The sequence below is a fragment of the Hippocampus comes genome, unplaced genomic scaffold (genome assembly GCF_001891065.2).
Source record: "Hippocampus comes isolate QL1 unplaced genomic scaffold, H_comes_QL1_v1.1 scaffold7, whole genome shotgun sequence".
NCBI classification, from domain to species: domain Eukaryota; kingdom Metazoa; phylum Chordata; class Actinopteri; order Syngnathiformes; family Syngnathidae; genus Hippocampus; species Hippocampus comes.
The window spans coordinates 5,613,775-5,626,014 of NW_017842060.1; the positions used below are offsets into that span (position 1 = coordinate 5,613,775).

Below are 12,240 nucleotides of genomic sequence, written 5' to 3' on the forward strand. Positions count from 1 at the left end.
TGTACTTTCAAAACAAACTTTATTGCTGCACAAGACACAAACAAGATTGGCCAACATGACATGACAAGCAGCAACTTAACAGAAAAATGCTAAACAAATCACAAGGCACCAGTGTTCATCTCATAAATTAGTGCAAAAGTAGCAACACTGACAAATGTCTCCTGGTTACTGCACATCACATCTTGCTGGTGTGAAGGGGGGAGGGGGATTTCAAATACATACATCAAATCCAAATAAACATGAATTGTATTTACACAGGTTTATGTGCATTTGTACACACGAATAAATGCCTTCGTGCTTTCTAAATTCCAGCGCAATGGAAAGTCATTTGAGCATTTACTCCACATCTGTTACGTTCAAATTGAGGTCCATATGCTCGTACAAACTTTGTCCTTACCAGCAAGACAAATAGGTCTGTACTAGTCTGTTTTGGCATTCTTCATATTTAAATATTGCCAAAAATGCAATATGGATCCCATTTTATTCAACCATAAATGTCATCTACTGTATGTGTGGCTTCTTATCAAAATCTAAGGACTGTTCCTTCTCATCATTCAAAATACATTTGAAAAGTATATCTAAAAAAAACACTTGCCTGGAACATCCTCCATGGGTAAAGTTATAGGGTACTTTGGTGAAGCCATTCTCAAATCAGTCACTAAAATAGTCAATTAAAAAAAAAAAAAACAGTTTTTGATGGGATGTGTTAAGAGTGTCTATTTATTTCAGACACTCAGTCTCTCAGGCTTACTCGGAGAGCCATCAGTAGCTATGGTCGATCAAAGCAAGCGGTCACGGGGCTCACAGCCAGCTGATGGTGAAGTTCTTACTGAGGTTAAGGCCGAGATCGGCTACAGATAAAACCTGCGAGGACAGAAAGAGACAGCGAAGTAAAGATCAAGAAGGGCCAGTTTGATGACCAAAAGATCGACTGACAAACTTCAGTATAAAATCTCAGCCCACCAAACTATTTGAAGGTGTCCCTGTGTCATAAGCATTCGTAAAAAACAAAAAACACACACAAACACACACACCCCAAAACATTTTAAAAAATTAATTAATTAAAACAGCATTCCTCGGCAATAGTGGGACAGAATTGCAATGTTGTGTAGGAAAGAAAGAATCTCCTCTGCCCCACCTGGTTGCTCCTGTAGGCGAAGGTGGCATCTCTGGAGTTGACCAGCACCTTGCTTGGCTTCTCCTTCACGCCGTAGAAAGACACCGACTGCACTGTGATGTACGAGGCCTCCAAGTGGTTGCGGAGCACGCGCGAGCTCATCGTTTGCTGTGGACCCAATGGAGAAACGAGTTGCCATTTTTCATCCGGTATACCTATACGAGCTAATGTCTCGAGTGTTGCCATCTGCTGTCCCATACTCGCTTTTGAGTGCGTACATGTGAATGTTGTGACAACTGAAGCGGATTTGCAAGTTGCCGCTTGAATTGGAACAAGCAATGTGTGGTTACCTGAGCCACGCTGAAGACGATGTAGGCGTACTGGCCGGTCTCAAAGGTGTCGAGGCTCTCGCCGTCGTCCCAAAACAAATCGCCACAGGCGGTGCCGTTGTTTGACAACGCGGTGATCAGATGAAGAGGCTGGCCGCTGCTCACCCACAAAGTCAGGTTGGGGGTCTTTCGATGGGGAATGCACAGGAGCACATGCACAAAAAAAGGTGAACAAAAAGGTTTGGGTTGAACAAAAAGATGGCTTGAAGATTTTTTTTTGTTTCCTTCCAATTATATTCTGCACTATTTACGATAAACTACTCATTTCGCCATTTATTTTCCTGGAACAAACTGTTCAGCTATTACAGTTAGCAATAAAATCAATCTTACCTCCAACAAGAAATGTTTTGGTCACGCTACAACTAGCTAGCTCATTTTCAAAACCTGTTTTTTTTTTTTCCGAACTCCTCTACTTCAGCGTAAAACTCCCCAAAATGTCTTTCATATTTTTGAAGTGGTTTATGCTTGGATATTGTTTAAGATCCACAATTAGTCTGTTCCATATTTTTACACTGCAGATGGAAACTAGTTGCCTCTATTTTCCCCAGGACTTTGTTAATTAAAATGTATTCATTCATTTGTATTCCTTGTGCATGAATTTATTTCATGACATAATTTCAATTCCAGTTGAAGAGCGACGCAATGTGAATAAATATTAGCAAAATACACAACTGAACATATTGATGTTTCAAAATGAAAGAACTATTCATTGAATCAATACTAATAATATTAATGAATGACTGTAGCATCAAAAGAGACAGCTTTACACACTCAAAATATTTTTACATCATCGAACAATGAGTTGCCTCATCCTTCTGATGTCGGAAACAAACGTGGCCCTTCAGCACAAAAGTTTTCACACTCCCTGGCCTAAGCTACGCTCCAAAACTCGACCGTTGGGGTACTGTGACAAACGCACGTCACAAACATCTTTAACATCTCCAACTGCAGTTGACGCCATTGTGATTACCTGCGTCGGAATGATAGATCCTTCCCTCAAGTGCAGGTTGATCTTATCGAGAGGAGCGGAGAGTCGCACCTCTTCCCCCGTGCTGTTTAGCGAGTCGCCCTGGGTTGAAGGCATACGAGCAGACGTGTTAAGAACTCCACGGCAGGTAGACAAGCGCTCACCTGCCAGACGGTGAGATCCGGGTCTTAACTCACCGTGTTGTAGTCATACCAAAGACCCTCTGGGAAGTAGCCCTCCACAAAGTCCACCCCAGGATCTAAAACCGGAGTCACCAGTAGGCTCCTCCCCCAGAGGAACTGCTTATCGATACCGTACGTTTTTGTGTCCTTTGGGAATCTGTTGAGAGGGTGAAAAAAGGAAGAAAAAAAAGAAATCCATAATATAATCAGAAAAATAACATAGCGTTCTTCGGCACCGTCATAACTTCAATCAATAAATCTCATTTTGAAAGTGGCACATTTAGTTACCACCTCACCTATTGTTTTTCACTTGATTTTTGTTAATAGCCTTGAAGTGTTTTTCGAACAAATATTTACCAAATTGGACAACGGCGGAACAATTTTGGAACACCATCGACTTATGTTATCCATTTCTAATTAATCCATTACCATTTTCTTTCTTTGTGTTTCTTTTCATTGCACACAAACTAACGGACGCGCCTTTCATTTCGCCGTTTTACTTACTCAAAGACGAGCGGACGAGCGACAGTGTGCCCCTGCGCGTGTGCGTGATGGAAGAGAGTGTAGAGGAGCGGGAAGAGAGAATAGCGCAGCAGCAGAGCTTGCTGCATGGCGGTGCGGGCCAGCGGGCTGAACGCCGTCGGGTCTTGTGGCTGGGAACAGGAAGATCAATTTGAATTTTGAAGAAAAAAGAAAAAAATGACTCACTTCAGAGCAACAGCAATGGTAGCAACTAAATCACAAGTAATATCGCGTGGCGTGGTTGTTCGTATTCAGGGGGTCAAACCTTCATGTCGATGGCGTTGTGGTTGCGGGTAAAGGGATAGAAAGCGCCCAACTGTGTCCAGCGGACACACAGCTCCTCCTGCGGTTGCTCGCTGAAGCCACAGACGTCAGCTCCCACCAACGGGATGCCCAGGAGGTTAAAAGTCAGGATGCCTGAAAGGGGAGGAAAAAAAAAAGACGCGGAACAGTGGGACGTTAAAATGACATTTCATGAAACTGACACTCATTACAGTGCAAGTGTGACAGGTTCTTATTAAAACACCGGACAATCGGTTTCAAAACCCAGAAAAGCAGCAATGAAAGGAGGACTATTTTCAAGGCCTTGAATAAATGTGTGGAAGCGTGGTTTCATCGGTTTCTTGCTGACCTGCTATGGAGGAGTAAAGGTCATGCCATTGGCTCCTGTTGTCTCCCAGCCAGTGGCCAGTGTACTTGCCCTGACCGGGGAAGGTGGAGCGAGCGATCACAAAAGGTCTCTTGGCCGAGATCCTCCTCAGAGCGCTGGACAAGTGAGAAGATGACCAATTAAAAAAAAAAAGCAAACCAGAGACAAAGCGAGTTTTGACTAATTTGCTCAAACTTTGCCGACCTTGCAGATGCCTCCCCTTCCATGAGTCCGTACAGGCTATGAAGGTTGTAGTGTATCGACTGCTTCTGCAGTGATGATGCGCACACCGTTTTGGCGCGCAGCAAACCTCCCAGTATGCCTAAAAATGAACCAGAAGTACTGTTCTACAGAAATGGATGTCGTTACGGTGTTTTTGCATGACGCTTGACGGATCCACTTCACCCACCTGGAGTGTATGGAGGATGCTCCAGATTGTTTGACGGGCAGCCATTCGTTGACCCATCTACGAAATTTGATGGCTCATTCATGTCCTAAACAAAATATCAGGGGGTCAGGGGGAGGTGGTTAGGATACATCAAGTCTTGCAACACAGTGTTAGATACATCTGTACAAAAAAAAAAAAAAAAATCCTTCCTGTAGGACTGTTACAAAATGATCCTTCAATAGGATGTACAGATTGATGTGGTTGCTGAATCGTTATTTTGAATCTTGAGACTGTGACAAGACAACCGGTATGGTGAACATTAAGTGTTATAGTTCTAATTTGATGAGATTTTTTTTGTTGTTTACTAGACAAACTTGCTCTAAACATCCATTCAATTTCTGTATCGCTTATCCTCATTAACCCTTTCATGCACCCTGTAACCCGATAACATGATAAGATGTCCACTGTAGTAACCGCTGTCCTTGAAAGGGTTAATGATGACGTCTTTAATGACTCGAACATGATTTGGGAATCTTGAAGGAACCCAAAGTCCTCGCAGAAAATCCAGGATGGGGGGGAGACTTGCTCACTCCAGATTCAAACTCTAAACCTCAAAACTGTGAGGCAGCCATGCGAACCACTCACCCAGATTGCTGCCTCATTTGCAAACGGACTATACAAAAAACTAGTTTGTTAGTTAAAATTAAACAAAAAAGTTGGATCAACAATTTTTTCATGTGTTTCATGAATCCAACTGTCAGACAGATTAGTTCATTTGGAAACCTGGAGTCAACATTTGATTTTTTTTGGAGAGGCGTGTACCAACATCTGCTCGGCATCCATTTTAAACACAGCAAACAGATCGCAGCACGGTTAAATTGTTGATGCTCTCTACCTTTGAAGAAACAATTTCAAATGTCCTAAAATGAAGATGACACTTACAATCCATAATCCATCGAATGGCACCTGATCATGGAATTTCTTAAGATTCTCGTACCACCATTCGTGGGTGACGTTATCAGAGAAATCGGGAAATGCAGTCAGGCCTGGCCACACCTAGAACAAGAGAATGAGTTTTTCCATTCCTTTTTGTACCATAAGATGTACCCCCCCATGCTTGACTATGTCTCCCATTTTCACCTTCCCAATGAGTGTTTTTCCTTCTGTGTCTTTGATGAAAACGTCTCTCCTGAGTCCTTCGTCATACGGCCAGTAGGATCCTGCAGGCTGAACGCTACTGATTGCAGCATCCTGCGGTCAAAGACCATCAGACTCTACCCACAAAACGACAACGGTGACTACACGAGGTCTGTCGTGCTTACAATGACCATCACGTAGCGTTGGTTGTGAGCGTGCAGGTCCTTCACCATGTTGGGCAGCGTGGCAAAGTTAGTCGGGTCAAAAGTGAAGTCCAGAATTCGATCCATGTAGTCAATGTCATTCCACTGGACATCCTGGAAACCAAAGACAGGTCAAATGTTTTTGAAAGTCTCCGTGCTTCATGGTTTAACCGGATGGCGCATGCTAATTCCGCACTACCTGAGGTATCCCATTACTCCTCATGCGCCGGACCACGTCCCAGGTGGAGTTGCTGGAGTTAAAACCCCAGCGACACAGATGGTAACCCAAAGCCCAGTAGATGGGCATCGCTGGACGACCTAAGGTGTCAGAGCAGGGCAATACGGCTCATTTATTTTACACGACGAAATCTTTATTTCAAAGGATTTCAAGATAAGCACAGTTCTCATGATAGTCACTTTTCTTTGACCTGACACTGTGCCAAATGGGCAACACTATTCACGTTACTAAGGTGTTGACTTGTAACTGTAGAAATTAAGGTACAGTGAAACTCCTCTACAACGAAACCTACATGGGTGAAAATACCCCCTAGTGTGAAAACATTTTCATGCATGAAAGCCATTCCCACTTTTCTGCTCCCCCTATGACGAAAAGTCCCCCTGTTCCGTGATACGAAATCTTTTTCTCTGCTCTTGCCTCGTAACGAGATACACTACAACGAAAACAAAGCTTCCGCAAAAGTCGAATCCAATGTCAGCATGTCACAGCGACCTCTACTGCTTCGTTCGGAAACGGCAACCACCACACTGGTTTACACATGCTCAGTCGTACAGGAAGTATTTGTTTCAGACGCAGCACGAACGTTGCATTGCTAAAATTGCGACAAAACGGACCTTTGCATACCAAGGAGTTAAGAAAAGAAAAGCTTTAACGCTTTAAGACGGGATAAAGGTAATAAAAATGAAAGATGGAGGAAGCAAAATAAAAGACATTATGCAAGAAATTGATGCAAGTGAAAGTACACATATACGTTTTTAGTGTATGTTCGTGTTTACGTCTGAGATCAAATTTGCTACAGTGAAAAGTCCCCTGTTGTGAAAAATTTCTTGCTGCAAACATGATTTCGTTGTAGAAGGGTTTCACTGTACAATGTACAGTACTGATTAACGGTCCGAATTGTGGCATTTAGGAAAGTTCTGAAAAAGCCAGCAAACTCATGCCAGGCACCGCTATGCCCCAAAACAAAACATCAAGAAAACTAAAAGGGTAAAAAAAAAAAAAGTATTTGTCCTTGACATATGAGGGGGTCGCTCACATTTAGGAAATTAGGTCATGCGTGGACCTCACTTGTGGTAATTACGCAAGCACACTTACCTACTACGTCCAGATATTGTTCGATCACAGATCCGGGATCGGGACCAAGGAAGACGTAAAAGTCGAGGATCCCACCAATTGTGCGCCAGGTGAGGGCCGGGGGAGGTTGCAGGACAACATCTGATAGAGAAGAATAAGGAAGTAAACAGCGTGTTGTATCAAAAAGCGGCTGGCGCGCACCATGCACCGAGATTACATTTCTACACTCATTTCTTCTAGAAACAGGACACCACACCATTCCCACTTGCTTGACTGTTTCAGTTGCCCGACCAAAATGAATATTCTTTTGACGAGTGCTGTGTCAGCAAGTGGCTGCAATTACAAAAACAATTACAATGCATACACAGTATTCGCACCGCTTCATCTTCTCAACATTTTGTTGCTACAACCTTATTTTAAAAAAATCTAACAAATCCTCAAAATCATCTACAAAACTCCGCATAATAATATGAACGTTTTTTTTCACATGCCGGTCAACTGCGGGGGAAATAATGTGTAATCAATCTGAATTTACCACAGGTAGGCTCCAATTAAGCTACAAACAGCGACTGAAACAAATTACTGTGGCTCACCTTGCTTACATGCGAAGGCATAAAAGAACCAAAATTCTGGGATTTTTTTTTTTTTTAATTTGGTCTGTCTATTTTCTCCATAAAGCTCTTTCAATACTACTGTACGGAGAAAAAAAAGTGTTCCTTTTTGTTTTTTTATTTGTCTGTCTTAAGTTGTGTGTCTTCCCCACCACGCAGTTCCTCTGTTTACCATTGTGCATTCATGCAATTAGCCTAACCACAAGGGGAAGTTGAGAAACACACTGACCCATTGCATTGCTGTTCAGAAGGAAGAAGCCATGTGCATTGCTCTCCTTCTCCATTGCAAGGTAAAAAGGATGAACTCCGTACAGGTTGGTTTTTTCCTGCACGGTAAGGAAACAGACATTGTAAAGCGGCACCCACGTCAAAACGCTTCGGTGAAGCACATCTGTGGAGAACGAGAAGGTCGCATCACCACGGGAGGCACATCCCTGGCCCACAAGGTGAGCGTGTTCCACTGGACGTCATGCAGGAAGCTCGAGCGGTGCTCCCCCAGGCCGTAGATGAATTCGGTGGGCAGAGAGGTGGAGAACTGCAGGAACTGATCGGCGTAAAGGAGAGGAGCCACGGTGGTGTTCAGGCTGAAAGGAAACATTTGGATAAAACAAGATCAAGCCTCATCATAGAACATAATGCTGAAGCGTGAGACTTTGTACTGTATGGTGTTTTTATTTTTTATTTTTTTTGCGCAACTTACAGGACGGCTCCTGTAGAGATCCTCCTCACAACAAGACCAAACGGCTCCTTGGAGAGCTCCACGCTGTAGTCGGGACTTTCTGCCTTCTTGCTGACGGTGGGAACAGGTATGGGAACCTCGTAGCGTGAACTCGAAGGGTCTGTGATCTAGTTGGGCGCACAAACACGACTATTGATACTCTATATCATTTGTTTTTAATGACCTGCCCTGACATTATGAAAAAGCACAGTAACAGGGTTCCTATAGAAAATGAAAGGAAGGAAGATAAGTTGCGTCCCGACTAAATTTCAAGTAAGACATCATTACAGGACTAGATTTAAGCCAATCAAGTCACACGACAATATATATCCAACCATCCATTTTCGATCTGCTTTATCCTCACTAGGGTCGCGGGGGGTGCTGGAGCCTATCCCAGATGTCTTTGGGCAGTAGACGGGGGACACCCTGAACCGGTTACCAGCCAATCGCAGGGCACACAGAGACAACCAACCGTGCTCACACTCACACCTAGGGACAATTCGGAGTGTTCAATCAGCCTGCCGTGCAAGTTTTTGGAATGTGGGAGGAAACCGGAATACCCGGAGAAAACCCACGCAGGCACGGGGAGAACATGCAAACTCTACACAGGGAAGCCGGAGCTGGAATTGAACCGACAACCTCTGCACTGTTGCAGGTGTAAGCGGTTCACTTACCCTGACCCGCAGCCTCGTGTCCGTCTCGTAGCGGACATCCAACTCCAGAGTCAGAATGTCTGCAGGGTAGTAACCCTTCACGTCTTTGACAAGCGTAGCCTTCTGCCCCAAGCTTGTGTCACTCACTGACTCGACGGAGTAGGAGGGAAACTCCGGGGAATAAAAACACCAGGGGACACCGTTACTTCCCGAAGGTTGAGCGGCGGGGATGAAGCAACAGTTCCTCGCTTCACACATCTCTCTGGTCACCACCACTCCTCTCTCCGGGAAACAGTCGAAGCGCCACGGCTCCGGGATGAGAGCGCATGCTTCGCGGAAGAGGGAGTTGGCCTCGGTGGCGTTGGCTTTTGAGGTGGCCTGAGCCGGCGGCGGTGGTCTATGAGGCAGCAGGCTAGAGGGGCGGTGAAGCCAGAACATGGTGCCCAGCAGCCAGCCTCCGCAGAGGAGCAGCAGCAGACAGCCGGTCACCAGGAGCCCCGTCGTGGCCGAGCACGGCACACGACGGGGAAGCAGAGAGGCTCCTTCTGCGTGCAACACCTTCAGACATAAGACAACATCAGACTCGACAACAGGAGAGTCACATGAGCCTACACGAAGACGAATCGCAAAGAGTTTGGGATATTGGGATAAGGCTTGAAATAAGCAGTTTTGCATTGCTATTTGCAGGTCGAAATTGATATTTTGCATCCTATTATTACAGAGTGAAGAGCAAAACTGAGACTCAAATGCCAATACAACCATCAAAAGAACGTAGCATCAACAGGAGAACCACTCAGACTGTCCAAAAAAAGCTTCACAGGGCTCGAGCTTGACAGCTATCTAGCAATAGCTTATTGGGGCGCTTAACCCTTTCAGGGAGCACGGTCACTACAGGGGACAGCCTATCGTGTAATCAGGTTATCATTATTGGTGCATGAAAGGGTTAACAGCGAACCGCCAGGCTTCCCGTTCGTAAATTCCTTGTGCGTTTTATATACTGGGCCAATAAATCTGATGCTGATTCGGAACAGCATCAGCTAGCTGGCTTCTACTAAGCTGAAAGACGTTGCGAAGCAGTTTTGTTTTTTTTTTTAATCAATTTAGCTTTGTTTCTCGACAAGAAACTAAAGTTTGCTGCTACACACAATGCGAAGATAAGAAAGAAAACTGTTGATGAAGTCCTTCATTCGCAAAACTGCCCCACAAAGAAATTTTAGGGTTTTGTTTTGTTTTTTTGTTTTTTTAGCCTTGATCTGGATAATAACTTGGCTCGTCGTTCTGTCGTTGGAGAACAACATCCAAAGTCCATCGTTTGACTGCACACAATCATTATCAATATGCCAAAGACAAAGGGTAAGCAGAGCTGCAGTCGTTGAATATGCCAGTGGGTGACTAATGCACACACTTTCCATTTGCAGTTTGTGCATCATGATTAATTCATTGCAGCTTCCGGTGTGTGTTATTTGGCCGCCGGAGGGTCAGTATAATACAGTCATGCAGACAAAAAAAAAAAAAAAAAAGAGTTTCATAACCACTGTGGCTCAGAAAGCTGCCGTAACATGAATTGGTTTATTGTTATTAAGACACCTGGAAGCCATTCTAAATTGTGGGGGGGAAATGCATAATTCATTCAGAGATTTTCCTACAGAAAATTTTCTTTTTTCCCCCTTCAGGGCTTCGGGGGGGGGGGGGAACATGAGTTTTCAAGGTTGACAACACACTTAATGATAACTTATCAACTCACTGGATTTTCCTCCTCCTCGACAAGGTGATTGACTTCTGATAGCTGGACATCCTCAGGGTTCAACAGTTTATACGACACCATGACGGCACCGCGTGGGACTCTGAGATAGCCAACAGGACAAAGTGCAATGATTTTTAAATGACATGTCTTTTTGCAAATCGTTAGAAAACCGGAGTACCCGGAGAAAACCCAAAACATGCAAACTCCACACAGGAACGCCGGAGCCAGAATCAAACCCAGTCGACCATTGTTTGGCCTGAATCATATTTAGGTATTATAAGAAAGTGTGTTCATGTATGCTGTACATTTCCTATATCAATGATCTTATTTCATATTACTGACGATTGCCGATATCTCGTACTATTTTTTTTTTTTTATGTTCAGCTAATGTGCACATTAACATTTTAGCAGTTGGGCAAATGGCTCCATGACTTATATCCAATTAAAAAGTTTGATTACACTCTCCATCTGTTTGTCCCTCGCTGAAGTGTATTAAGTCTGACCATTTACGCCCTTTATCACAAAGCATGCTTTAAGCGCAACAACTATCTCGGAACGTTACATAATAAACATAAACACCGCTGGTAGAACATGACCATTTGCATTCAAAGAACACAATGCTCTTACCTTCGTATATTCCACATTGAATATCACGTCAATACGACTTTAGACTAAAAAGTTAGTTACCCTAAATGTGACACGCTGAAACATTTAATAATTGTTATTTATTACGACTCCAAGCGCTAGTCGCTCGCTAGCTATCTTTAGCTCAGGAGCGGCTTTGCCCAAGCGCAGTGAGCTCTCAAAGAAATTTTACAAATGTCGTTGACTTAAGCTGCTCTTACCTGAATATTAATGAGCAAATTAAGTGAAGGCATGCGCACCAGTTCAACCACGTTTTGGAACGACTGAACTGAGAGGCAAAAGTGTGTTTGCACAACGCTGACGCAGTGAGGGTCTGTTTATTCTCGTGACGCATTTAGAAGCGTCGAAAATGTGATATATTCCGCTCGTGAAACCTCCCATTTACTACAGATTCGCGCTAGTTGAACTTAAAAATTTTCCCGTTCATTTCCAAACATCATCTAGCTACTTTGCTGAGTGTAAATTTTGTATTTATGAAGAAATAGTACGACTTGATGAACGTCCAGTGACGTTTCCATTCACCATCGTGTTGCATTCAGTAACCACTCCGGAGTTTGTGAAACTTTAAAATGTGTACGATAGTGAAAATCAAGCCATTTTCGAAATTACAGTATACTGTTTGCAAGCTATTTTTGGAAGTGTAACTGTACTGTTTCTCTTCATAATTATAAAGAATTCCCCAAAAGGACTTGATGTTTTACAGATGTCACGAAACTACTTAAGTAGAAGTAAAGATATTGTGCGTAAATGTAAAAAAGTAAAGACTCTGAAATGCAATTAAGTACAAGAGTAAACATGACTTATTTTTGTCACTTATTTACAACAGCCTTGCTGTTTTCATTCAATGGGGGAAATAAACCTGTACACAAAGTTAACTCTTCCTTTCCCATCGGATACGGAGTAAAATCCAACATCAGAGATACTAATATTTTGTGCAAATGCACAACACGTCTGGTAAATCTTTAAAAAAATAAGGTAATTAAAATCACAGCCCCATAAAGAA

The 12,240-nt window shown here is 43.4% G+C and overlaps 1 protein-coding gene across 3 annotated transcripts; it reads right to left on the reverse strand.

Annotated features, from left to right (window-relative positions):
* gaa2 (alpha glucosidase 2) lies at positions 1-11,735 on the reverse strand. 3 transcript variants are annotated; one of them, XM_019861760.1, is made up of 21 exons: positions 11,438-11,735; positions 10,593-10,692; positions 8,870-9,406; positions 8,178-8,323; positions 7,896-8,061; positions 7,707-7,806; positions 6,888-7,007; positions 5,754-5,872; positions 5,537-5,668; positions 5,355-5,465; positions 5,157-5,270; positions 4,236-4,320; positions 4,031-4,148; positions 3,809-3,942; positions 3,443-3,594; positions 3,160-3,308; positions 2,671-2,812; positions 2,477-2,575; positions 1,468-1,632; positions 1,139-1,285; positions 1-864 (listed from the first exon to the last, which is right to left on the reverse strand). In XM_019861760.1, the coding sequence occupies exons 1-21, from the start codon at positions 11,569-11,571 to the stop codon at positions 802-804; spliced, it is 3,033 nt and encodes a 1,010-aa protein (XP_019717319.1). In that variant the 5' UTR covers positions 11,572-11,735; the 3' UTR covers positions 1-801. The 3 variants fall into 3 exon arrangements, with proteins under 3 accessions (XP_019717319.1, XP_019717321.1, XP_019717322.1); XM_019861762.1 differs by having other exon boundaries at positions 7,707-7,803; positions 11,438-11,734; XM_019861763.1 differs by lacking the exon at positions 11,438-11,735 and adding an exon at positions 11,220-11,340.
* Between the last annotated feature and the right edge of the window lie 505 nt (positions 11,736-12,240).